Source organism: Talpa occidentalis, unplaced genomic scaffold (genome assembly GCF_014898055.3).
Source record: "Talpa occidentalis isolate TD23 unplaced genomic scaffold, MPIMG_talOcc4v2.1 talOcc4.5, whole genome shotgun sequence".
In the NCBI taxonomy this organism is placed as follows: Eukaryota; Metazoa; Chordata; class Mammalia; order Eulipotyphla; family Talpidae; genus Talpa; species Talpa occidentalis.
In genome coordinates this window covers 97,748,038-97,773,424 of record NW_023604861.1, presented here as the reverse complement: position 1 = coordinate 97,773,424, position 25,387 = coordinate 97,748,038, and the positions used below count along the sequence as shown (strand labels likewise).

The 25,387-nt window shown below is 40.6% G+C and overlaps 1 protein-coding gene across 8 annotated transcripts in view; it reads left to right on the top strand.

The window, feature by feature from the left end:
* BCL2L11 (BCL2 like 11) overlaps window positions 1-25,387 on the top strand; it is a 43,675-nt gene that overhangs the window by 3,307 nt on the left and 14,981 nt on the right. For all 8 annotated transcript variants that reach the window (XR_005128412.2, XR_008554411.1, XM_037527829.2 and 5 more), the window contains one exon: window positions 23,171-23,280. Coding sequence is in view for 6 of the 8 variants with exons in the window: in XM_037527829.2 (XP_037383726.1) it covers window positions 23,171-23,280 (110 nt within the window). In the remaining 2 variants the exon portion in view is untranslated. The remainder of the gene's footprint in view (window positions 1-23,170; window positions 23,281-25,387) is intronic.

The following is a 25,387-nucleotide window of genomic DNA, read 5'->3' as shown; positions in this document are numbered from 1 at the left end:
TGATTTCTTCCCTACTTTGATGGGAATGTGGAGGATGTGTCAAATAAAACATCAACTTTTTTTTTAGTATTACCGAGTGTCCTAGTGAGGAATTGGGAGCCCCAAGCATTAGCCTATTAGGCAGCCCAGCTCAGATCCCTGCTGCCTTTGTTAACATATATAACTGTGGTGAGTCATTCCAGCCACCAAGATTTACTTACTAATGACATTCCACATGGTCAGTTGTAGCAAGTAGCTTAATAACATAGCCAAAAGTGTGAAGAAAAGATGGAACAAGTTAATGATGTTCAAAAATGGCATTAAAAAGTAGAAACTAGTTAATGTCAGCAGTATCAACATAGAACCGTGAAAAATGGTTTGTTTTCTACTCAGATTCTTCTTTGGGCTTGCTTTGTTTGCTCGGAGGGTTTGGACATAGCACTAATGGGATTAGGTTGTGGGTTTTTCTTTCAGGGATTAAAGATAGTTAAAGGTTTGAATCAGGAGTACAAACATAAATGCCCAGAAAAATCTGGCAGTCCCATCAGTGAGGGAATGACCTGATGGGGATTATGACAAATTGGAGAACATTTGCTCCTTCTCCATTAGGGCTGCCCCCAGTTGTGGCTGCGAAGGAGTATGATTTCAGAGTAATAATTTTTCTAATATTGCAAAATAATCCAAAGTACAGATTTTGATGCCAAAACGTTCGCCATTTAAACATTAGCATCTAATTTAGAACTTTGAAAGCACTGTACAAACCACATTACTTGATTTCACCCTTAAACCTCCAACATGTGACTTTTGAGTAGATTCAGTTATGACAGCCGTGATATAGGGATTCGTCTCTGTTGGTTCAAGTCACCGTTGGTGGCTTAATCAGGACTCAGCAGACTCTGATTTACCATTTGTGCAGACTAATCCTTCTTTCCTATATTAATAAATTATAAATAAATGGCAACATATAATCGATTAAGAAATCTAGAATAGAGTATTGTAATTTTTATCATACCTTGCCAAAGTCATCAGTGTAGACTCTTAACTGCTGGAATACAGTGACAGATCTTGCCTTTGTAGGTCAGTCCTTCCTAACCTTCAGTGAGTAAACCCTGTAAATGTGTCCCCATGTTACGGAGTTAGAAGAACCTCAGCGGGTCAGGCACAGCTGGGTAATAACAGGCAGAAATGGCAAAAACTCCAGTAGCTATTGTTAACTGCACATCTGCTAAATGCTGAGAGATACTTTACAAGGACCCCTCCAGAGAAGGACCTTTAAGTTTCAGTGTCAGTTGCTTTAGTTACTACTCTTACTACTCCTCCCAAATGCATTTCTACCTTAGAAGTGCTTCATGCTTGCATGTTTTTATGCCCTTGAAAATGCTCCTGAGTGAATGAGCCTGCCGCGTTACTGAGTGAGATACGGGACTTTATGGTGTGTATATTTTAAAACCTGTGTGCCTGAAGGATCGTCTGGAAGCTGTTGCAGTTTTTTACTGCAGATCTGTGCATGAATCTCTCCAGGTGGTATCTTAATGCACAAAAATAGTTCTTCCTTCCCATTAACCAGCAATAGTAGGTGAATTAGTGTATTTATTAAATATAAAGGTAGGCACAAATTTTTTATTTTTTTGGTGACATGCTTTTTAGTAAGCTAATTACAAGGTAATCACCATTACTTGAGATGACAGATGTGGAGCTTTAGAGATCAAAATCTAAATTATTAAGCAAAGTTACTGTTGTACCTTTGAAGTAAAATAATGGATCCTGAGGTGTAATTTTTGAATATTAATTACATTCAGTAGATGGTTGTGATAACTTAAAGTTTAATGCATAGAATTAAATGAAAGTTATAAGGAATTTATAACTTGTAAGTTATAACTTATAATTTAGTTATAATTCATAAGTTAATGTACCAAGGTAAGTTTTCAGTATTAAGTTCTTGGGAGCTTTGTTTGGGGAGGGAATGAGTTGGGATGGGAAGAAGAGAACTTAGCCAGATATGAGTTTATTAAGTTGAGGAATAAAATTTACAACCTCTCTACTCCATAACATTTTGTCCTGGCCATTCTCATAATGTTAACTTGGTGCCTGGAGACCACTGAAATATGCTGAGTTGATAAATTTTGGTTCTCTTCTCTTTTTGGCTGTGTTTAGTATTCCTTATCCAACAGTATCCATTAAGATCTTCAATGAAGCTTTTGATAATTTATTGCAAAATACATTTTTCACAAAGAAGTCTTTATGATTGGCTTCAGCCAGTGCAACACAAATGTGAGGTTATGAAGAGGTTCTCCTTAGCCAGAGGCTCCTTCATCCACAAAATAGTTTAGTGCTCAGCAACTTGGAATTGAGAACAGTGTATCTTGCTTTTTTGTTCTTGCGTCTTTGTTCTTAGGAGAAGTCAGTTTTTGCTGGGATGTACAGCACTTAGATGTTTGTAATAGAAACATCGTCAGGTTTTCCTGCATGTCCTTGATTTTTTTGAAAATATGCTCAAAGAATATTGTGTTTATCTGTAAGAGTTTTTTCACTTCTGCCACATTTTAGTCTTCTACCCTGGGAGGATTAACTTGGCTAATGTCTCTTAGTGAATATTGATGATATTAATAAATATCACTGACAGAGGTGTTGGTTTGTTAAATGTCTTCTCTGGGTGCTTTTAATACATGTCATGTACAGAGTTCTGTACATACTTGTAGTTGAAGTTGTAGTCAGTGCGATTGGAAATGAGAGTTGGAAAAGGTCAAGGATATGGTTGTGTTTATTTGGATCTAGCTAGAGAGTTTGACATGCAGGGGTGGTGATAGGTCTAGCTCAGCGCTGGTCCAGCAGGGAAGCTGCATGTGAGTACTGAGCACTTAAAATGGGACTAGACCAAATTAAGAGGTACTGTCAGCATCAGCACACACTGGAGTTTGAAGACTTAGTACATAAAAAGTAACGTGAAAATACCTCCATTTGTACTAGTTGTGTTAAAGTATTCTGAATATACTGAGTTGCATAAAAATGTATTTTTGTTACAGTACAAAGCTCATAACTCAAAATTGACCATCCTAACCATTTCTAAGTGTAGTATTCAGTGGTATTAAGTATATTCGTGTTATTGTGCAACCAATTCCCAGAACTTTTTCATCTTGCAAAACTAAATACTCATTAAACTATCCATCCAATACTCATTAAACACCATCCCTTCACCCCCATCCCCACCTCCTGGCAATCTCCCTTCTAGTAACCGTCTCTGATTTTGACTGTTCTATGTATGTCATATACAGGGCTTCATTCAGTATTTGTCTTTTTGTGACTGATTTCTTTAGCATGATGTCCATGAGGTTCATCTGTGCTGTAACATGTATCAGAACGTACTTTGTAAGGCTAAATAATATTCCACTGCATGTATATACCACATTTTCTTTATTCATTTGTTAATGAATGCTTGGTTTTTTCCTATCCCTTGGCCGTTATAAATAATGTTGCTATGAATATGGGTGTACAAATGTCCCTTCAAGATTCTGCTTTGGATTCATTGGGATATATCCTCAGAAGTGAGACTGCCCGATCAATGGGAGTTCTAGTATTAATTTTTTTGAGGAGCCCCCAAACTTTTCCACAGGAACGAATGCCATTATACCTTCTTACCAACAGTGCACAAGGGTCCCAATATCTCCATTTCCTCTCCAACACTTTGCTTTCTTTTTTTGACAGTAGCCATTGTGATGAGTGTGAGGTGATAACTGTAGTTTTGAGTTGTATTTCCTTGACCATGACTGATTCGTGATGCTGAGCATATTTTCATATGCTTATTGGCCATTAAATCAATATTTTTGATATCACTTTTACCTGTTTTTTTACTTTGCAAAGTGTAGCTAATAAAAGTGTCAAGTGAGTTCTGTTTCTGGCATTCTATTTTAATTGGACAGGCTGGCCTTGCAAATGGAGGGCCTTGGAACTTGTAGTGGTGTTTTGGCAAGCCAGGCCTTATCTTCCATCCAGGGCTTGTCATTGCCATAGAGCTTACTCCTTTGCTTGCTCTTGTTGACTTAAGAGAAGGAAGGTAATTAAACTAATCTTGTAAGCATCTTAAACACTAAGTGACCTAGGAGATAGCTATATTCTCCAGGCAAATATCAGCTTTGTTTTACCAGTTTAGACTCCTTGGTGCATTTAGGCTTTGAAAAAGTGGCAGGTGGAATGGTTTGGTTCCTCAGGCTCCTCAAAGCTGCCCTGGAGGTGAGGGCAAGCGGAGTCTTCTTTGCTCAACACCCAGTTCCCATCTTTTAAACTGCAAGGTCACTTGTTCGGATGCCATGAGAAAACAAGTACATGTTGTAGGTGTTGAGTGAGGGTAGAAGGTGACAAAAGAGAAAAAAAATTCTTTACTGGTTCTAAACAAAACTTAGTAATTAAGAGCCGTCTAGACAAATTTAAATTTTTTTTGAAAACTTCGATTTTGAGATAATTATGGCTTCAGAGAATCTAATGCAGAGAAATCCTCTAGGCCCTTTCTCCAGTTTCTCACATTGGCAGCACCTGACAAAATAGCATAGTATCGGCGCAGCAGACCTCTCCTGTCTCGCCCGCTGCTCCCCTCAGCAGTGTATTTCAGTCAGTCCTCCTTCACTGCTCCCCACTCTGTCTCTGGTGAATCCTCTCACCCCTGGCACCTCTGGTCTTTACCCCAGTTCTTGTATGCATAAATAAATAAATCTTTAAAAAAAAAGCTTAGTTTCACAACCAGCAAATAACGTTATAGTTGCCTTGTGCAGATTTCACCAGTACCACATTGCACTCTGTTTTGTGTGTGCATGTGAGAGTGTATTTACTCATGTATGACCACCAGGGAAAATACAGAACAGCTCCTTCCCAGGAATTCTCTCGCTACCTTTTTATAGCCACAGCCTCCTTCCTCTTGCTCACTAATCCCTGACAACCACTAATCTCTTCTGCATCTCTGTGCTTCTGACCTTTTATGTACAATTATACACATAGGATCTTGCTATGTGGAACCTTGTGAGATTGGCTTTTTCACTAAACACAATTCCCTTGAGAGCCACCCAAGATAACCGTATCCTTGCTTGGTTTATATTACTGAGCAGTACTCCATGGTATGGCTGTGTTTAACTTTAACTTACCTGTTGAAGGACATGGACTGTTTGCAGGTTCTGGTGGGGACTTGGCACAGCTGGCACTCAGGGAGAGTTTGCCAGCCCACACATTGTCTCCTGGTCCATTTTCCAATAGCTGCCAGTGGAAGGTTGTGGGCAAATGCTCCCTGGTGGAGTCTCCCATCAGGCTCTTGGCCACTGTGGCTTCAGCAGGGCAACGAATTGCTGCTTTGAACAGTTATGTATAGGTTTCTGTGTGACCATGGGTTTTCATTTCTCTGCGATAGATGCCCGACGTGCAATTGTTGGGTTATATGATAGTTTGTTTTTTAAGAAACTGCCAGTTTGTCATATCGGCTGGACCATTTTATATTCCCCATCAACAGTGTAGGAAAGATCCACTTTCTCCAAGTCTTAGCCAATGTTTGGTGGCTATTATCATTATTTTTTGTTCTAGCCTTTCTGCTACTTGTGCAGTAATACCTCATTTTAATTTGTATTGCCCCATGACTAATGAGGTTGAAAATATGTGTGTGTTTTTCTGTAGTTCTGGTGTACTCTTGTCAATTCAGTGTATTTTTTGTTCATTGTTTAATTGGATTATTGATTTTACTCTCTTGAGTTTTAAGAACTTTTCTTATACTCAAGATTCAAGGCCCTTGTTAGAGAGGTGATTTGCAAATATTGTCTCCCAATCTTTAGCTTCTCTTTACATCTTCTTCATAGAGTAAAGGTTTTTTATCTTGATAAAGTGCAGTATATGTATTAGATTTTTCTTCTATGGTTCCTGCTGTTGGTATTAAGTCTAAGGATTCTTCACTTGCTCTAGGTCCCAAAAATTTTCTCCCGAAAGTTTTATGATTTTCCTAAAAGTGTTATAATTTTACATTTAGATCTAGATTCATGTTAATTTGTGCTTAAGATGTGAGTTTTGGATCTGTGTTTATCCTTTTGCCTATGGGTGGCTAATTGCTCAAACACTATTTATTGAAAAGGGTACCTTTACAAAAACTCAGTTGGCATGTGTGTGTGTTTCTATTTCTGCGTTTTTTTGTTGTGCTCCATGGAACTGTGTGCTTGTCCCTCTGCCAGTGCCACACAGCTTCTATGATTGTGGTTGTAGAAGCGGTAATAATGGGTAGAGCGATTCTTCAGGCTTTATTCTTTTTTTCAAATTGTTTTAGTCTAGGTAGATTCTATGCCTTTTCATATAAATTTTATAATAAGGTTGGACAATTAGGTAGCATGGAAATGGGGGCAGTTTTATTTCTTCCTTTCTGATCTGTATGTATTTCCTTTCTTTTTCTTGCTCTGTTGTACTGGCTAGAATGTCAATGGTATGTTGAATAGGAATGGTAAGAGTGGCCATCCTTGTCTTTTCCCTAATCTTAAAGGAAAGTTTTCAGTCTTGAACCATTGCATATATTAACTAGATATTTTGTACTTGCTCCTTAAAAAGATGAGGAAGTTTCTTTTTAATATTAGATTGCTGAAAAAAAATAAAGATCATGGTTTTATTGATGTGAAATACTTGAATTTTGTGACCTAGTTCCAACTTTACTGAACTTACCACTTTGAAATGTGCTTTAAACATCTGAGAGTCTCATCTAGAAAATGAAAATAATAAAATCTTATTCATAGATTAATGTGAGGAATAAAAGAAGTAAAATAAACATTAACATGGGAGCCAAATAAAGCAATTATCATTATTAAAATATAAAATAAAATTAGATTGCTGAGAGTTTTTTTTTTTAAGTCACAAATGGAAAGGGCATGGGATTTTATAAAATTTATCTACATTGAACTGATATATATGGTTTTACTTATGTTAGCTTATTGATGCATGGCAATTTACATTGATTGGATTTTTTTAAAGCTTTATTTATTTTTATACAAGAACCCGGGTATAGGCTTGATGTGCGGGAGGGTGAGGGGATTCACCAGAGACAGAGTGGGGAACAGAACAGGCAGACTGACTGAAATACACTGCTGAGGGGAGCAGCGGGCAAGATGGGAGAGGTCTGCCACGCCATGTGGGTTATCTCCACGGCCAGCGGGGCTCGAACCAGCACTGCGAGGCTACGGACAGCTTCACAGCACTGCGTTCAACTGCCTGCGCCACCAGGGAGGCCCCTACGTTGATTGGCTTTCATTGCTAATCTACTTTGCATGCCTGGGATAAATTCTACTCCCTCAGGGTGATATTCTTTCCATACAGTGCTGACTAAATTTGCTGATATGTTACTGAGGATATTTATGCCTAATACTATGAGACATATTCATGGGTTGTTTTCTTTTAAGGCTGTGTGGTTTTGAAATCAGGGCCTGTAGTGAGTTGGAAAGTACTCTTCCTCCATTTTCTGGAAGAGTTTGTGTAAAATTGGTATTCTTTTTCAATATTTCATAGAATCGTGTAACAAAACTACCTGGGCTGGGAGATACCTTTTTTGGTTACTTTTAAATTACAAAGTGGAAAAATAATTCAGTGTTTGTGGGACTATTCAGTTTTTCTGTTTAATTGTCTTGGAGTTATGAGTGTATCAAGTGTTTGTATTATTTCCTTACTATCCTGTTAAATGGATGCAGGATCTGTTGTGATAGCATGTTTCATTCTCAATATTGGTGATTCTGTGTTTACTTATTTTTTTTAATTTTTACCAGTCTTTCTAGGGGTTTACCCATTTTAATTCTTTAACCAACTTTTTCATATTTTTCTCTATTGTTTACTTGTTTTCAATTTTATTATTTATCATTTCCTTCCTCTGTTTGCTTGTATTTTTTTTTTTTTTGCAAGTTTTGAGGTAAGAACATAGAATAGTGTTTTGAGCCCTATCCCCTTTTCTGCTGTAAGCATTTCCCATTTACCACTGCTTTAGCTCTATCCCACATGGTATATTGTGTTTTCATTTTCATTGCATTCTATGTGTTTTTATTTCCTTTGAGACTTACTCTTTGACCCTAGATTATTTAGCAGTATGTTTTTTCATTTCCCAGTGTGTGGAGATTGTCATATTGTTTTTCTGTTACTGTTTTCTTGTTTGATTCCATTGTAGTCAGAGAACATACCATTTCGGTTCGTTTCAATTTGTCGAGACCTATATTATTGCTCAGAATATAGTCTATTTTCGATGAATGGTCCATGAGTACTTGAAAAAAACCCTGTGTAGTGTTGGTTTTTTATGTATGTGTGTGTTGTTTTATATATGTGTGTGATCTTACTGGTAGCTTATGTTGCTCAGATCTTCTGTAACCTTGCCAATTTTCTATCTTGTAGTTCTGTCGGTTGCTGATAGTGTGGTGTTGACGTTCCCAACTCTAATGGTGGATTTGTCTGTTTTTCCTTTCAAATTTGTCAGAATTTGCTTCTTATGTTTTGAGACCATTGTTGTTTGGTATTCACACATTGGTAGAATTGTTAAGTTTTCCTGTTGGACAGATCCTTTCATTGTTGCCAGATAATAGCTACTCCTGTTTCTTTGGTGTATCTTTTTCCATTCTTTAACTTTCAGCCTATCTAGATTGTATTGGAGGTTTCTTTTTGTATAAAATAAATCTTTAGTATTGTTTTTATCTATTCCACCAAATTTTTCTTTTAAATATATTGTGTATTTAGACTATTTTCATCTAAGGTAATTATTTATATACTAGTGCTTATATACTAGTGTGTGCCATTTGATTTGTTTTCATTGTTTAAAACAAAACTAACTGGGTTATATGAACACTCTTTAGGGTTCCCCCATGATTTATTATAGTGTTTTTAAAGTATTGTTCTATACAGTATCATTAGTGGTTGTTTTAAGTATTGTAATATACAGATGTGATGTACTTTGCTGCAACTAATCTTAATCATCTTGTAACCACAACTGTGGTGTCGACACCTTCCTTTTTGGTCCCTTTACCTGCTGCACTTTTCAAATTTCATTGTATCAGATATTTCCTTTATATGTATTGAGTACTGTATCAGATAATGTTAATGCTTTTTGCTTCTATTGTCAAAAATAATTTTCAAAACTCACAAGAAGTAGACTAGTAGACTAGAAGTAGACTAGATTTCCTTTTTTCTCATTCCATTGTTTCCAAGTTCTAGGCATTCTGTTATCATTTCCTTTCTGTTTAGAGGACTTTTAGTCATTCTTTAATGACAGACCTGGCAACAATGTTCTTAGTTCTCTTTTGTCTGAGAATGTCTTTATTCACTGGATATAGATTTCACAGTAGACGGGTTCTCTTTGTCCCATCCTGTAGGCCCCCCCACCCCCATCCCCAGGCGCTCAAAAGATATGCCACTTCCCTCTTGCTTTCATGGTTTCAGATGAAAAGTCAGCTGTCGTCTGAGCTGGTGTTTGCCTATGAGTAATGTGTCATTTCTGTCTTGATTGCTTTCAAGATTTATTTCCTTGTCTTTTAGTTTCTGGAATTTCATCTGAAAGGGGAGAAATGGTAGAGAGGTAACTCACATGGCCTTGTTTTCCACAGGGTAGGGGCTAAAGCTCAGTTCCTGTCTGTTCTCTGTTTACATTCCCGCTGTCCCTGCCTCTCAACTCTCCTCTCCCTTACAGACAATGCGTGGGTCTCATTCCCCTTAATATGCTGTGGGGAGAGGGAGTATATGGATCTGGTGCTGGATCCTGCTAATGCCACTCTGGAAGGGAAATTGAAACAGCATCTGGTTGCACTTGGCAGGGCAATAGAAAATCAGGTGCCCATGCCATCCCTTCAACACTACTCTGGCTGCACAGGGTGTTAGGATTAACTCTTGTCTGTTTCTGCTGGGCGGGGGCTGAGAAATCAGATCCTGATTTAGCCTGCCCATACCACTTAGCCGTAGAGTAGGAGCACCTCCTCCTAGCCACACCGAAACTGCAGGGTATAGTGTTTGACTGGAGTAGGGAAGATGTCAGAAAGGTTTTCTGTTGTGAAGTCACCCTTCCCTAGTCATTTGATTAGTGTCGGTAGCCTTTCTTTGGAGCCATTTCTCTTTGTGTCCCTACCAGAGGCCTCTGCAGTGCCCTGTCTGGGATATGTGGAAGATAGTGGGGAAACCAGGAGACTTACCAACGTATAACCCTCAAAACCTGGGGTTCCCATGATTGTAGCCCCTTTGCTTGCTTCTGTGTTATGTCCACTGTTTTTGTTATAAAAAGGAGGAGCTGGGGGGTGGGGCTAGATACCTGTGTCTTTTCTTAACTAATTACTTATGATTTGTAGTGATTGATTCTGGCTATAAAGTACTAGGAATTTTAGAGAACACTACTTTTACCCTGTTTAAGGAATAGTAGACTTCTAACACTGGGGGAGATTTAGTAATAATCCTAGCTACTTTTTTTAAGATATCCGCAGTATCTGTTATACCTCCCTCGTGTGGAGCTCTGAGTGTGTCCATAGGTGTACACTGTGTTGTTCTCAGACACGGTTCCTGAAAATATGTGGGTAGCTTAAGACTGATTGTATATGCTGCGAGGCAACATCTTATTAAAGCAAATGAGTCCTGTAGCTCCATATAACTATAAGGCAGGAAAAGAGAGACTCAACAGTCGCTGATTTATCTTACTTTACAGTTTAGGGTGTTTTTGGTGTTAGAGTTGAAGATACGACTTAAAATTGCCAGTTGAATGCTAGATAGTCAGATGCTGCCTTGTTCCTGACCTACTTTAAAACCACCGAATTGGAGCACTAGTCTAGTACCTGAGGCTCCTTGCACTTGGTGTGTGGTCACGCTGCCCGTGCTGGAACAGGACTCCCAAGGGGACACCACCTCTCAGACTAGATTCAGTTGTCTTCATTCCTTCTCTGTCAGCCTCAGTCTCCGGAAAAATCTCCAGCCTCTTCCACCTTCTGGTCACAGTCCTCCAGTTATTTGCTTCATCAGTGGACAGAACTAGGCTGTGGAATGTGACCTCAGATGACGTTCCTTCTCTCCAGAGGGCCTATTAACACAAGCCAGAGGCCTGTCCTTTAAGACCTTGAGGACTCAGCCTGCACTGTTTGCTGTGGTTGTCAGCACAGTGTCACTGCCCACCCTCTGCAGGCTCAGAACTGAGACCCTGATGGTCCCTTCTTTTTCAGGAAATGACAGCAGAATTGTATGCACATGAAGCGTCATCACAGTATTATTTATCCCAGCCTTAAAATTATCAATAGTCCTATGAATACTGGAAAACCCCTAAGTTCTTACTTCTCTGTTTGACAGACCAGTGCTATCTTAATTATGTTAAAAAGAATAATTATGTGGGGAAATGCATGTTAAGTTTACAAAGGCTTCAAAATTGTTGATGTCCTTGTGTCTTAGTCTGTTTGTGCTGCTGTGACAAAAATTACATAGACTGGGTGGCTTAAAACAGCAAACATTTGTCTGCTGACTTAAGAAATAGATAGAAATCTGACTCAGGTGCCAGCATGGTTAGTTCTGGTGAGTGTTCTTTATCCAGCTTGCAGACAAGAGAGAGCAAGCTGGCTCTAACCAACTCTTACTAGGGCAGTAATCCCACCACTGGGGCCTCTATCCTCATGAACTAATCAACTCCCAGGACCCCACCTCCAAACATGAGGGATTATGGTTCAACATTTTGTTTCTTGCAGGGGTGGGATTTAGTCCATAACACAATTTTTGGTGTCCAAGAAGTTTTATAATGGCAAGAGTAGAAGGAAAGTATATAAAGTGTTAATATTTTTATATTCAAGGTATGGGTGGTGTTATCTGGGTGCTTTTTTTTTTTTTTTTTTTGTATTTGCAAAAATCTTACTAACATTTTTTTCCTTAATTTTAATCTTGATTTTATGCATGTCCATCACTGTGCCATGATGTCTGTTAGTATGATTCAGGATTAGCTGTCACAGCCTTTTGTTGGTAAAGATTTCATCCAGGGGTATCAAGCTTTTGGCCCATCACCAGAAGTACTCCAGATGGAAATCAACTCCCTAAATTATACTTTTGGGGTCTGCTTTTAATTTTAACAAAGTATTTTATTGTGAGACACCTCCATCTGGTTGGGGCCACAGATGTTTCCTGCACTTGCACACAGTTTCCACCTTCCCTACAGGCTGGTGCCTGTGCCTTGAGCAGAATCTGGAAGGGACCTATATTCCTCAGATTGGTGGAATGACCTGGAATATCTTCCTCATTCGTCAAGTAAAGCCATGCGCTCTCCTCTGAGGGTTGTGGGAACATTTACATAAGCTAATAGACTGAATGTGTTTGGTAGGTACTCACTCACTAGTTCTTCCTTGTTCCTCAATGACCTGTTGCAACCACAGCAGGTCAGTATACATGATGGCAGTGAATTGTTCTCTACTGCTTTCCACGAGAAGGAAATCTCACTCCTTTGGCCATCAGTAATTTAAATTTTGGTTTTTATTTCTGAGTGAGTCATGGATCCTTCTTAGAAACTCTTGACATGCTTTAAGGTGACCATTATTAATGGTACAAACAGCATTTACCTGGTAGTCAAGTGTAAACTTAGTTTGTAAGAGACTGGGCATTCATGGTTTTAAGTATTTGCTTAGAATGAGTTGGTCTTCCCAGTGCCCTATGGGAAACCCAAATTCAGTTTGTATTTCCTCTGTTCTCTGCCCTGGACCAGGTCCCCATAGTCCATGAGTAAAGTTGTGGTTCCCCGAGACAGTGATGGAGAGACCAGCGCCTGGGAGGGGCTGCTGGTGGGCGTTTCTGCTCCCTGCCATCCCTGCCCTGCCACTTGTGCCACGGGTCAGGCGGAGGGCCAAGGTCTGTGCCCAGGCCATCTTTCCCCCTCTCCCATCTTCAGGTGTTGCAGGCCAGGTGTTGAATGGGTTATGTCTGCATACCTGAGAGGGGACTTGCTTCCTTTCTAGGATAAGGAAACAGAAGTCGGGATTTAGAAACAGGTCAAGGCCATGGGCTGGAAGTTGGGCCTTTGACACTCTTCATTGTGCATGATGCTTTGGTTTGGGCTTTGCTGCCCTTCCTTACGAGTGGAAATGGTTTGAAATTAAAATTAAAAGAAAATAAAATCAATCAACTATTACATTCCCAGGGGTTGTATGTCTTAAAATTGAAACAATGTGGTTCTCAACTATCTGAGTTGTTCTGGTCACTTTTTCCCCCCACATGTCACATGCCTAGATCCAAGCATGCCTCCCATTCCAATTCCTAAGACATTTTAATGTAAGCAATTTATAGATTTAATGAGTGACTTGAATCTTTTTCAGAGGGAGCTGGTTTACATGGAGGGACCTGTTTTTCTCTTACGAACGTGTGTTTGTGATGTCCTTTGAGAAGAGCCGAGTGTGACAACCTTAGTTTGTTGAATGAATTACTTTTCTGTGGAATAAGTGTGCTGGAGGGGAAAGCTAAAAGGTTTCTTTTCTTGTTTGTCTGTTTTTCAGTACCACGAGAAATTTCTTAACATACAGAGGTCCAGAAATTAATTTTGGATATATACTATGTTAGTAAATATATGAGTCTAGACCTGTTTTCCTTGTACCCGAGCAGAAATTGACCCAAACTAGTCAAAACAACCCAACACCTTAAGAAAACAGTTTGGTACCATGCAAATATTAGTGGGGTTAAAGAGAATTCAATGCAGCATGCGAGTGTGTGTGTTTCACTCCTTTTCCACTTGGATCTTGCCATTTGAAGCCTCAAACTGTGTTCTGTCTACATAGAAAGCATGGCATATATAGTACGCCAGCTTTGTTTTCTCCCCAGTCCTTTTTTCTGAGAGTCTAGTTTGAAGTGTTGGAGTGGAAATTTCCAGCAGGTGACCCAGTCCAGCTCGGCCCTTCCACTGACTGGTTGCAGCCCCTGGGGCAAGTGCCTCCGCCTGGCTAGGGACCAGTGTCCTCTTCTGAAGTAGGAGGGTGTTGCAGCCATTCAGTAATGGTCAGAGCTCTGTTGCGGGGGTGGGGTGGGGGGGGAGCAGGGCAGTCTTGCACTGAATTAGAACAAGCCCAGCTTAACTCATACTGTACAATGGTTTCATCAGTCCAGGAGCCACCAAACCATTCCACCCAGTAAAGCTGGGCCCACAGCTCCATCTGCCCTGGAGCAACAAGGCACAGAGAGGAGAAGGAAGGATGTGTGGGCCTGACGGGCAAAAGACCTTTGAAACCAGTTTTAGCACAGAATTTTATGCCCCTGCCTGCCTAATGGTGACTTTCATTCTTTTGCTGTGTGAGGGCCGGAACACAGTCATTTATATGACATTCCTATTTTATGGCTTGCAGACTGTTTAGGTGGTGGTTTGCAAGCTCAGTATAGGCTGGTCAGTGGTTTGATCATTGACTATGCCCCTAAGATGCTCTGCTGGCTGTGGGCTTCCTCTTTTCTTATGTTTATGCAGGATTTAATTCTTAGGACATTTCTTTTTATTACTGTGTTTTCCTACAAAATACTATGGGCTTGTATTCATCTGTGACCCTTAGAGGTAGGATACCTGTTTTGAGTATTAATATACTCTCTGGAGTAAAGCTTCTCTAGGGAAGAATCAAACAACCCAATCCTGACAGACATGTTTTGAGGACAAATATTTAAACCATTAAACGTCCCAAACACAATGATTACATCTTTGTAATCATGCAAAATCGAGTCTGGAATTGAGGTGTAACTTTTGTTTCTCTTTTTTATGCAGTGTGGGATAAAAGGAGGCAGCTGCCTTTGTGAATTGTTTTAAGTGGGAAGCTTTCATTATGTCTCATCCTCCTGGTGTGTGGCAGATAACCATCTATCTGTGTTAACAGATTAGTGTTTCGCTTTATATGCAGCCAGTTTTAACTGCACGAATAAAGTTGATAGACTTTTATGTGCTTTAATTTAAAAGCTGTTTAAGATGCAGTTTTTAGACTTCTGTTTTTGCTCCATGCCTTCATCTTCACAATCGTTCTGTGAAATACAGTAATGTTTAAGATCTTAATGTGGATTTAGGAGAAGAGATTTTTGTCAGCTGTTTCCTGCTGCCCGTGTTAAATTTCATAGAGGAAGCCACACTTACTCTGTAGTCAGAAATTTTTATATTTGTTGCTTAAATTCTCATTTCCTCCCCAAGATCTGATATTTGGCTAAGTACACCAGAGTTACTGAAAGCTAATAACTTCAAAATTTTTAACACTTTATAGCTAAGGAATAGTCTTTTTTTAAAATACTTTTTTCCCATTTTTTTTATTCATACAATAGCTGGGGTACAGGCCAGATGTGCGGGAGGGTGAGAGGATTCACCAGAGACAGAGTGGGAACAGAACAGGCAGACAGGTCGAAAACACTACTGAGGGGAGCAGCAGGTGAAGCAGGAGAGGCCCGCCGCGCCATGTGGGTATCTCCCTGGCCGGCTGGGAATCAAACCTGCGCTGCAGAGGCTGCGGACAGCTTCACAGCGCTGTGCTCAATCCACTGTGCCACCGGGGAGGCCCTCTAAGGAATAGTCTTAAGTGAATAATGTGTAGAGTTGTGTATTTACTTTTAAAGTCTAGCATTTCTGTTTTATGGTTTTGATGAGGTGAATGGTGAAATAAACTGCTTGGAAATTGCAAGAAATTGCACACTCAGAATGGGGTTAGGGATGTGTGTGTCTCTAAAAGCAAGCTCAGAGTTGGTCTTCATTTGACTGTACTGAGTTTTGGGGTTATTTTTAATTTGTTTTACAAAATAAGGTGGCTCAGTCAAATCCTTTGGAAGAAATGTAAGGCCACAGAAATATATTGATAGAGCTGTCCTAGAGAACTTAGTGTTACGAGGGCCATCGAGGGGCAGTACTGTCTTTTCCCACCAATGCAGCGCAGACCACCACCACGCTATTCAGAGCAGCGTCTTTTGGAGCACAGGGGATTGGGGGGGGGGCAAGACGAGGAGGGAAGGTCTTCCCAGGGCTCGTCATAAAAGGCACATGGAGGTAATTGGTTCAGGACCAGGTTGCGGGTGTGTGGGGCAGCTTCACTGATTAAAAAGTCCAGGAGTGGTGATTGGGAGGGATTGTAGCTTGTCTTTAGATGCTCACAGGGCAGAACCAGGATTAGGGTTGGGGTTTGAAGGGAACATTTCAGTTCCTGCAGAGGAAAACCTTTGTGGCACTTAATGCCCTTCAGCAAGCACTGCAGTGCCTTTGGAAAAAAGTGTGTCTCTGTCCTGGGATGTGGGCACCGTGCTGGGAGCAGTGATCAAATTCTGGAAGATTCCTTTGTGTACAGGTCTCCACCTGGTGTGAGATGCTGAGCTCCTACCGTGACCAAGAGTTAGCTTTGGGGACAGGTCTAAAAAATCAGGTCTGGGGGTTTTCCTGCCATGTGGTGTCACTGGCTTCTAGTAAACACGTAAATATGTGTGGAACAGAAGTGAAATGGCTAGGTCTGATAGTAAATGAGTAAAAAAAAGATACAGCACAGTAATCATAATGCCTTTAGATTTGAATTTTGTTGTAAGAAACAGACAAGTGAAAGGGTAAAGATACGAATTTTAGTTTTCAGACTTCTGTCCAACCTCACAGCCTTGGTTTACTGGCAGTTTCCAAATGGTCAGGCTGGAAATTGATCAGAGCAGCTTGTTTGGACTTTGTTGCTCATGACCACATGAAAGCACATGCTAGTATGTGTCGAAAAAATAGGTATTAAAATGCTGGCTTCCTCTCAGGCTTTATTATTTGTGGTACTTTGTCCTAGCAGCTGTTTATGGGGCCACTGTCTTGAATTCATGTGACTGCCCTGACCCGACACAAGTGTGTACCAGGGAAAAGAGATCTGGAAATTTCTTGAGTGGCGATGTATTGTCACTTTCTTCCTAATACCTGTAATTTTCATTCCATGACTCAATGGAATTGATGGAGGATTTGTCAAGAAATAAAATCATGCAAGTGAGAAATAGTTTCAGAGGGAGGGGTGCACGTGTGTGAGTGTGTGCGCAGTTAGGTTCCGGCTCATTTGACTTTGGGGAATCAGCAGAGTTGAAGGTGATTCTGAGTGAATTGATGGCAGTAAAACATATTGGAATGGTAGTTACCCACCCTCCCCCCACCCCCAGCTGACTGGGAGTTCCCCTGCAGGTGAGCAGCCTGATTCACCCAGGTGGGTTCTGTAAGGAAACATTAGGTGCCGACTGGTTGCTTCCTTCCTGTTGTAAGCTGGGGATAACTCTGAATTGATAAAGATGTTTCTGAAGATATTTACTTAAAGAAGTAGATCATTGAATAAATACCTCAGATTTTTTATTTTTCCAAATGAATGTTGAGTTTCAAAGTGGCCACCTACAAAAGCAGTGCTACTTCTAAATATGTGGGAGTATTTCTTTGGGAATTGGTTTAGGCTGGTGTCAGAGCCTACAAAGAAATCGTCCATAAAAAGGTAATGTATAGCTTTTGCGTAAATCTTCTCCTCCTGGGGTAAAGCTCGACAACCCCAGGTGTCAGGAGGATAGGGCTTGCTTTCCATAGCCCACACAGTCTCCCTGGTAAGTGCCAGGCAAAATGTGCACTGATTTGTCTAAGTATGTTCTGTTCCGTGTTTAAAATAAAAACATTTACACATTCCAAGTCTCTTCAGGGATTAAGAAATCCTTTCTCAGTTCAGAGCTGAATATTGATTCAGAGCTTAATTCATGTTGATCACTTTTAAAGCTAATCTTGATTCTGCTCCAGTATTAGTAGATTTCAGAACATCTGAAAACAGTATAGAGTGAAGTGTTTTCATGAACTTTAACTTGGTTTCTTGCTGTGCACTTGAAACTCCAGTAGTGACACAAAGGGAACTTTTTGTGAGCCTCCCTAATCCTGTGTCCCAGACCAAGACTGTAGTTGTGAGTTTGTGTGTGACAAGAGCCCCCCAGCATGCATACCTCCTTAGGTGGCACCACAGCACACTCCCAGGACAGCTGGGTAGATGGTCCTCACCCCACTCTGAACACCTGCTCTTCATGGCTATGGACTAGAAGCTACAAGGCTTCAGAAAAACCAAGTTTGGCTTGACTGATGTTGAGTTCTTATGAATCGACAGTGTCATTTTTTTCATTTTTCCACCTTAGCTGGCGGTGCAACAGAAAGCCCTTTCTGAAAGCCCCAGTCTGATTTCACTATCAGCCACTTAACCACGATATTAATTTTTTTTCAAATTGCTAAACTGTTAAGATTTGAAATTACAGTATGGGTTGAAGAATAGTTCTGTAGCTAAATCAAAACAGTCTGCTAATTAAATAATGTGCATCTTTTAATAACTCATACCTCTTTTTAAAAAGCCCCCTTTTCCACTCCCCATACTTGCAGAAAAATGAATTAATTGTACCTCATTGTGTTTTTTGTCTAGACAATAATACTCCAGTACATTCCAAAAAACTATTTTTAAGGGCTTTCTGAGTGTTCAACTCACAAGATCACACTTCTTACAAAATTGCCTATGTGTGGCGTGGTTTCATGATAAAAATTTTGATTAGTGGCTTTGGTTAGAAAACCTGGACCCAGCAGGTTCCTCTCAGTCTGCAGCGTGCAGGGCTGGAGCCCGCTTACAGCATTGGAGTAGCTTCACATTAAGAGCACTTTTTTCTTCAGTTTTTAGTACTGGGTTTCTGGGGTGAAAGGCTTTCCTCAGTAACTAAAACTACACTCATTTGTATGGGTAAAAATACACCTCATCCGATTTGCCCCTTGGAAGAAGTTTTTCTGTTCACGTAAAACTGTATTAAGTTAAAAACTTCATTTTCCTTTGTAGTAAAAGAGCTTTTGCTTCCAATAAAAACCCATTTTGTTGATCAAATATCAACATTTATGCTTGCTAGACACATTGCAGATAGCTTCATGAGATATTTATTCTTGGTACTTGCAGACTAGAAATGTAAACTAGGTTGTCTTTTTGGTAGGTGGGCTCTACTTGAATGGGAGTGTACATGGGATCACTCTAGGAGGTGGAGGGCATGTTTTGAGCATCCCCGGCCCCAGCCCTGCTGGCTCCAGTTCGCATTCAGAAGGCCCTTCACCATCATGGTGACCCATGGCCTGGGTAACCCTGAAACAGTTAAGCAAACTGGTCATGAAGGAAATAAAAACCATAATTCTGGTTCTGCCCGCCAGTGTGGGACTGACAGTGCATTCTCTTGGGTCAGCCAGATTCTGTTCTTTTTTCTGGTGGGCCCATATGTGACATGAGAACAAATATGACAGTCACTAACATTAAATTATAATGAAGTTAAGTAAAAGCTCCCCCTCTCTCCCCAAAAAGAAGATGGTTTGTCACTTGAGAAATAATCTCTGAAGTTTCTTTTAAAATGTGCTATATTAACTAAGATTAAGAATACTCTTAAAATTAGGCATGCCTGTGTTAGGACACCTTTTAAAACAGTCAAAAGAGAATTTTTGTCTGGCCGTCCTTATTTTGTAACCATATACTCCATGTACATTTTAGCTAGGTTTTATGAAAAGGTGACTGTTAGCCATTAATTTTAGGTTTATAGTTCAAGGGATAGGAACAGTATTTGCCTCTCAAAATATAACAATCTTCTCAGAAGCTAAATAGTGATAGATGCTTTGTTGAAGTAGCCCAAAGGTAGACTCCTCTGGAAAAGTTAATTAATTTATTACCATTCTACAGCTTTAAGAAATCTACATAGTATAATTGGTGGCATTCTTACTGATCTGTTGTTATTGCCAGTTGGCATATGCTAAACCTGATCTAATCCGTTATCTTGGGTTACTGCAGCCTCCAAATGCTTAAATGTTCTCTGAAATGCACATCTGGGCTCCAGGACCTCTGTCTGGTTTCTTATCCTTTGTCAGTATTTTTCGGGGTCTGAGCTGTGGACCATTCCCAGAAGTCACTCAGGGAACTGCTAAGAATCCTGAGCTTCTGGCTATCTCTGCAGATGTGTTTATATCTGTGTATTTTAAGCTAACAGCTACTGGACTTTTCTTTCTATAGAAGCATCTGCTTATCTTCTTTGCCTTCTTCCCCCACAAAACAGTAGGGCATTTATCTCTAAGATGAGCGTGTTGGATTTGGCCACCAGGTTCCGTGTTTCCTTCTTAGCCGCTGGCTAGATTGATTCAATTCACTGGGTGCAAGTTTTGATAAACTGACTTCTACATGACTGGCTCCTGTGATGGTGCTTCTGGCCGCTAGCCAAGAGTGAACCACACAGGACCTTCCCAGTTGTACACAGGGATGTCGAGTTGAATTGTTTTTACCAATTGGGGAGAGGATTTTTGTTTTGTATACCAAGGTGCCATAAGAACTATAGCATCTTTCTGCTGTGGCAGTATAAATTAGTGTAACCACTTTAAAAAACAGTATGGACCTTCCTCAGAATGCTAAAAATTGAACTATCATAAACTCTAGCAATCCCACTTCTGGGTAGAGTTAATTTCACCACAGTGTTTTTTGCAGCACTATTTATAATAGCTAAGATATGGAAGCAGCCTAGGTGCTCACTGATTGATGATTAGATGAAGGAGGTAGCGTGCATATACACACCAGAATACGATTCACGTATTTAAAAAATGAAATTTTGCTATTTGCAGCAAAATGGAAGGAACAGAAAAATTATGAGAAGTGAAATAAGGAGAAAGACAGGTATTGGATGATTTTACCAGTGTAAGGAAACAAAGCAGATGAATAGAGGAAACAAAATAAAAATAGAACAGTAGACATTGGCAAAAGAATTGAGGTTACCAGCGGGAAGAGGATTGGGGGGAAGGGGCGGTGTCAGAGCAAGCTCTAGTGGATGGGCGCAGATTTTTTTTCATTTTTAAAAGAAAGAAAAATAAGTGTAAAGTATACTTCTAAGTTTCCTTGTCCAAAAGAAACTTTTAGTAGAAATTAAGCATTTATAACATAAGGTAAGCTGGTGAGAGGAGGCCTCGGTCTCTCAAGTCACTACCCAGAATGCCACCTAGATCCACAGCTGGCCCCCAGCTGCCATTGTCACCAGAGCTGAAGGACATCCGAGCATCGGGTGACTTGTCACACCTCCTCTAGTCTACTGTCTTGGTAAAATGCCATAATCCATATCTCACTGGCTTTTGATAATTGATGTTTTCTTTGTTCGTGGCCCTAGGACTGAAGGCAGAATACTCTCTCAGAGCCATGTGCTGTGGGAAAAGCGGGTGGTAGTGGCCCCAGCAACCACGTGGCATGCTGCCTGTTCTGCTCACCTGTGTCTGTGGGCAGGTGTGTCTCCCCGCAGGGCATGGGGGTGTCACGTGAGCTAACATGCATGACGCGCTCTGCAGGCCTTGGCAGGCAGGAGACATTCTAAGATGCTTCCATTTCCCTCCAGGGCAAATTCAGATTTCCAAGTCAGAGGAAGATCGCTAGGAGTGTAAAAAGAGTAATCATGAATTTGTCGCAGGGAAAGACTAAATCCTTAAAGAGATGTAAAACCAGGAAAAGGAAGTCAGCTGTCGTTGCCTGGTATCATATCCCCCCTATTTTGTTTTCTGCCAGTTAGTCATTTAAGATGTCATTTTAATAGACTTTACAGAGAAATAAGAAATATTTATGTGACAAATGGGTAGAGCCCGAAGTAATTTTTGTTAGCTGTGAATTCAGGGGACTTACCTATTTTACCCTAAAAGTTTGTCTCCCGGCACCCCAAGGTGGTGCTTTGCCTCTGGGCCACTCATTCTTTCTGGAATCATTTGTGCATTTGTGTGGGTGGGAGATGGGAACTGGGGAACAGAGAAGTTGGGCAAGAATTTAGAGAATTGGTAAAAACTCTTCAAAGTGTTGACTTTTAAGTGCCTGTATAGAGCTGTTAGCATCAAGTTTTAATGACAAATACAAAACAGGAAGCTGTAGTGACCTTATTGCAAAAACCTGGTTTTCAGAGGTTTTTAAAATATATTTTGCTGTGGTTAAAGGATAATGTGTTTAATTGTGAGTATGTTGTGCCCATTTTATCTGTAAGTTAACATGAGTTGCCTGTGAATAGCTGTTGAAATCCACGCGTCTTTGCGCTTTTCTTGTGCCCACGGGATCGCACTGTTCTCTGAGTGTAGAGAGTACGTCTTTCTTCTTGTGCATGGAGAGCTTCATCTTCCTGATGCTTGGTGGGATCTTTGGACGACCCACATTTTTGTTCTCCATCATTTTTGGCTGTCATGTGGCTTTTAATGGTTTCATTAACAAATGGATGAATACGCTTGGTGTGAATGTTAGTGACAGCTTAATGAAAGGGCCAACCTCCCTCTTTTTTCTTCTTTCAAAAATGCCTTTGCTCTTCCACCCAAAACATTTCCTCTCCCCATGTGGTGTTTGCAGACTTGAATCTGTCTTTATTGATTGTATTCATATTCAGACAAAACATGCAATTATGCTTTCATCTGGCCCCGGTAGCGCTTGTGAAGACCTGCTGTTGGGATCACAGTGCTACCTCCATGGAAACAAGCTGCTCCAGTAGCCTGTTGCCGAGTCTCAGTTTCTCAGTTGCTGAGCTTTGACTGGGACAGCTATGCCATCCCACTGCTACATGATGTTTGTTATTTTCCAACAACCTCAGTGTTCATATTTCCATATATTTTGAGTGTATTTATTTGGTGATATTTATTATAACAATTTTCTTTTTTGTGTTTGCCTTTTTTTTAAAGATTTATTTATTATACATACAAGAACTGGGGTACAGGCCAGAGTTGTGGGAGGGGGTGAGAGGATTCACCGAGACAGAGTGGGGAACAGAATAGGCGGACCGACTGAAATACACTGCTCAGGAGAGCAGTGAGCAAGACAGGAGAGGTCTACTCCATGTTGGTCACTTCCCTGGCCGGGGATCGAACTCATGCTGCAGTGGCTGCAGATAGCTTCATAGGTTTTATCTTCACCCCTTGCGCCACCAGGGAAACCCCCTGTATTTGCCTTCTTGTCATGGAAGTATTGTAATTCATCGACCAGGATATTTTTACATTCTGCAATTCTGAATCTCCAGTATTGAAGAAGGAAATTATTCTGCAGCCTGTACAACCAAAGTTATGTAGCAGACTCTGTCACTGTAATGTTTAATGGGGTACTTTAGTTCTTTTAGTTAGGGAGCACACCCCCAAAACACATGAAAGTGGGAGTGAAGTGGGCTTACTTCTGGAATCTAACCAATGGAACTTTGTGAATGATCTATGGAAAACAATGTGATTTTTGTTTTGTCTGTTGTGTTGCAGCTTCCATGAGGCAGTCTCAAGCTGTACCTGCAGATATGCGCCCAGAGATATGGATTGCACAAGAGCTACGGCGTATTGGAGACGAGTTTAATGCCTATTACCCGAGGAGGGTAATGATGTTTTCTTTACCCCCGCTTTATCCTTGCTCCTCTGCCCCCTCCACCATACTATTTGTTTTTAAAAGGTGACTAGTAACGATTCTGTGTTTATTCTAGAAATGGCACGTCTTAACCTATGTGTGACCTACCATTGTTTCTCTTTGCCCACTTTCCTTATGTTGTAACAGCTGAGTTTAAGTGCCGGTAATTAGAGAGAATACAGTATGAGATGGCAAAGGGATTTTACAAGCACAAAGCCTTAAACATCCATTCCAAGAAAGAGGTCATATATGTTCATCAAAATGTCCCCCAGATAAATACTAATGTAATTTTGGGTCTATATGGGGTGTTTCTCCATTCCCTGTAAACAGCTTGGGACAAAGCTAAAGACATTTTAAAATTTCCATCTTTGCTAGCCATAGGGAACGCAGCCACCCTAATGAACACAAGCCCTTGCTATTGACTGGAGAGCAGGGGCAGCGGGAGCTGAGAGCAGCCTCACAGCCCCCCTGCATGCTTGATGTTTGTTGATTGAAATGTGTCAGGAGGCCATCCATTAATAGTCTATAATTAGACTGCCCCATAAGTTTTGAGGTGTGTTGTTGATGAAGAAAAATGTATTTAGTTTTATGTTTTCTCCTGTAGACACAGTATCTTTTTTTTTTTTTTTAAATCACCAATTGGAAACCCTTTCCTCCTAGTTGACTCTTTAAAATGGTTTAGCTCTAGGTGTTAGTCTGTGGTGAGCTTGTGGGACTACTCCCTGTCAGGGTACACAAGCAAGTGTGATGAAATGTAATTTTGGCCTGTTTACATTTTTTTCAGACAACCTGGTGTTTCTGTTGATTTGTCCAAAAGGAAGTTACACATATTTTGTGGAAAATGTCATGGTTGATATCTTTCTTATTTTGTTACTTTTGTATGTTTTCTAAACATTATTGTTTCATTTAAGTACCTCTTAAAGATTTTCTCTAATCTTGGGAGGTCATGCTTATTAGAACACCTTAATATTTCTGCCCTGCTTTAAATATTAGTCTCTTTTTAGTTAGCTATTTGCTAAACAGGTGAATATATGTTACCTGTTAATTACTTTTCATTCATTCTAGTTTTCCCATCTGTATTCGGTGGATCTCAAACCTCTTTTCAACCCACACTGAGACATTTTCACATAATGGAGGGGGTGGAAGCAGGGATGTCCATCTCATCAGTATGGAATCTCTATAAGGGAGTCAGGACTTCTATAAAGCTCATGTTGCCTTCTCTTTACATCTTCTCGTGGAGTGAGCATGTGTGTGTGTTTGATGGAAAGTGTATTCTAGCAGGATTCTGTCATTAAATGGAAAATGGCACATTGGTGGGTGGGCTTAGGGACTTCTTACACTACGGTTAGCTAGTAGGATGCCTGGCGTCCTACACCTGTGTAGACCAGGTGGCAGAACATGATTCCTTCTCAGCCTAGATGTGAAATGGTAATTGTTTTTTGCAAGGTTAATTCTTTGTAATTTGGCCCTGAAGTTACTGTTTCCCCCAATTCCTCTGCCATAGTTTAAGTGATGGTATTTTGTTGTCACAGGGTTTGATTGGACTTGACTGTCTCCTGGTGGACTAAGAGGGAGGCCAATTGAGGAAAGGGCCCCAGTATATTCACGATGTTGGTCTTCATGCCGAGGTGGGAGGACATGGGTCCCTTCAAGATGGTAGGCTTGAACACGTCCTGTCCTGATTGTGGGGGTGTGTCCAGAACCAGCAGGAAAAGATCAGTCACTTCTAATGAGCATAATGACCTCTCCAGGAAAGGCTAGCCAATGAACTGACCAGCAGCAGAATTTACCTCCTTTCCCCATTTTGAAGGGGGTTTGGAGGTGCCCTGGGGCCAGATCTGACTCAGGTGGGACTACCTGAGAGAAGAGGCACTTGGGCGCTGGTGCCTTCTGAGTCTGCCAGTTCTGGATGCTAAGATGAGCCTGTACAACTCCAGTCCCAGGAACTGGGTCAGAGCCTTTGACCACGTGAAGGGTCAGTGATAAGACATTGGGGGGGAAGGGGGGGCACGGGGATTGGTGCATAGCCATGCCATGAATGTCAAAAGAGAGGGCGAGTTCCAGTCATGCTCACGTGA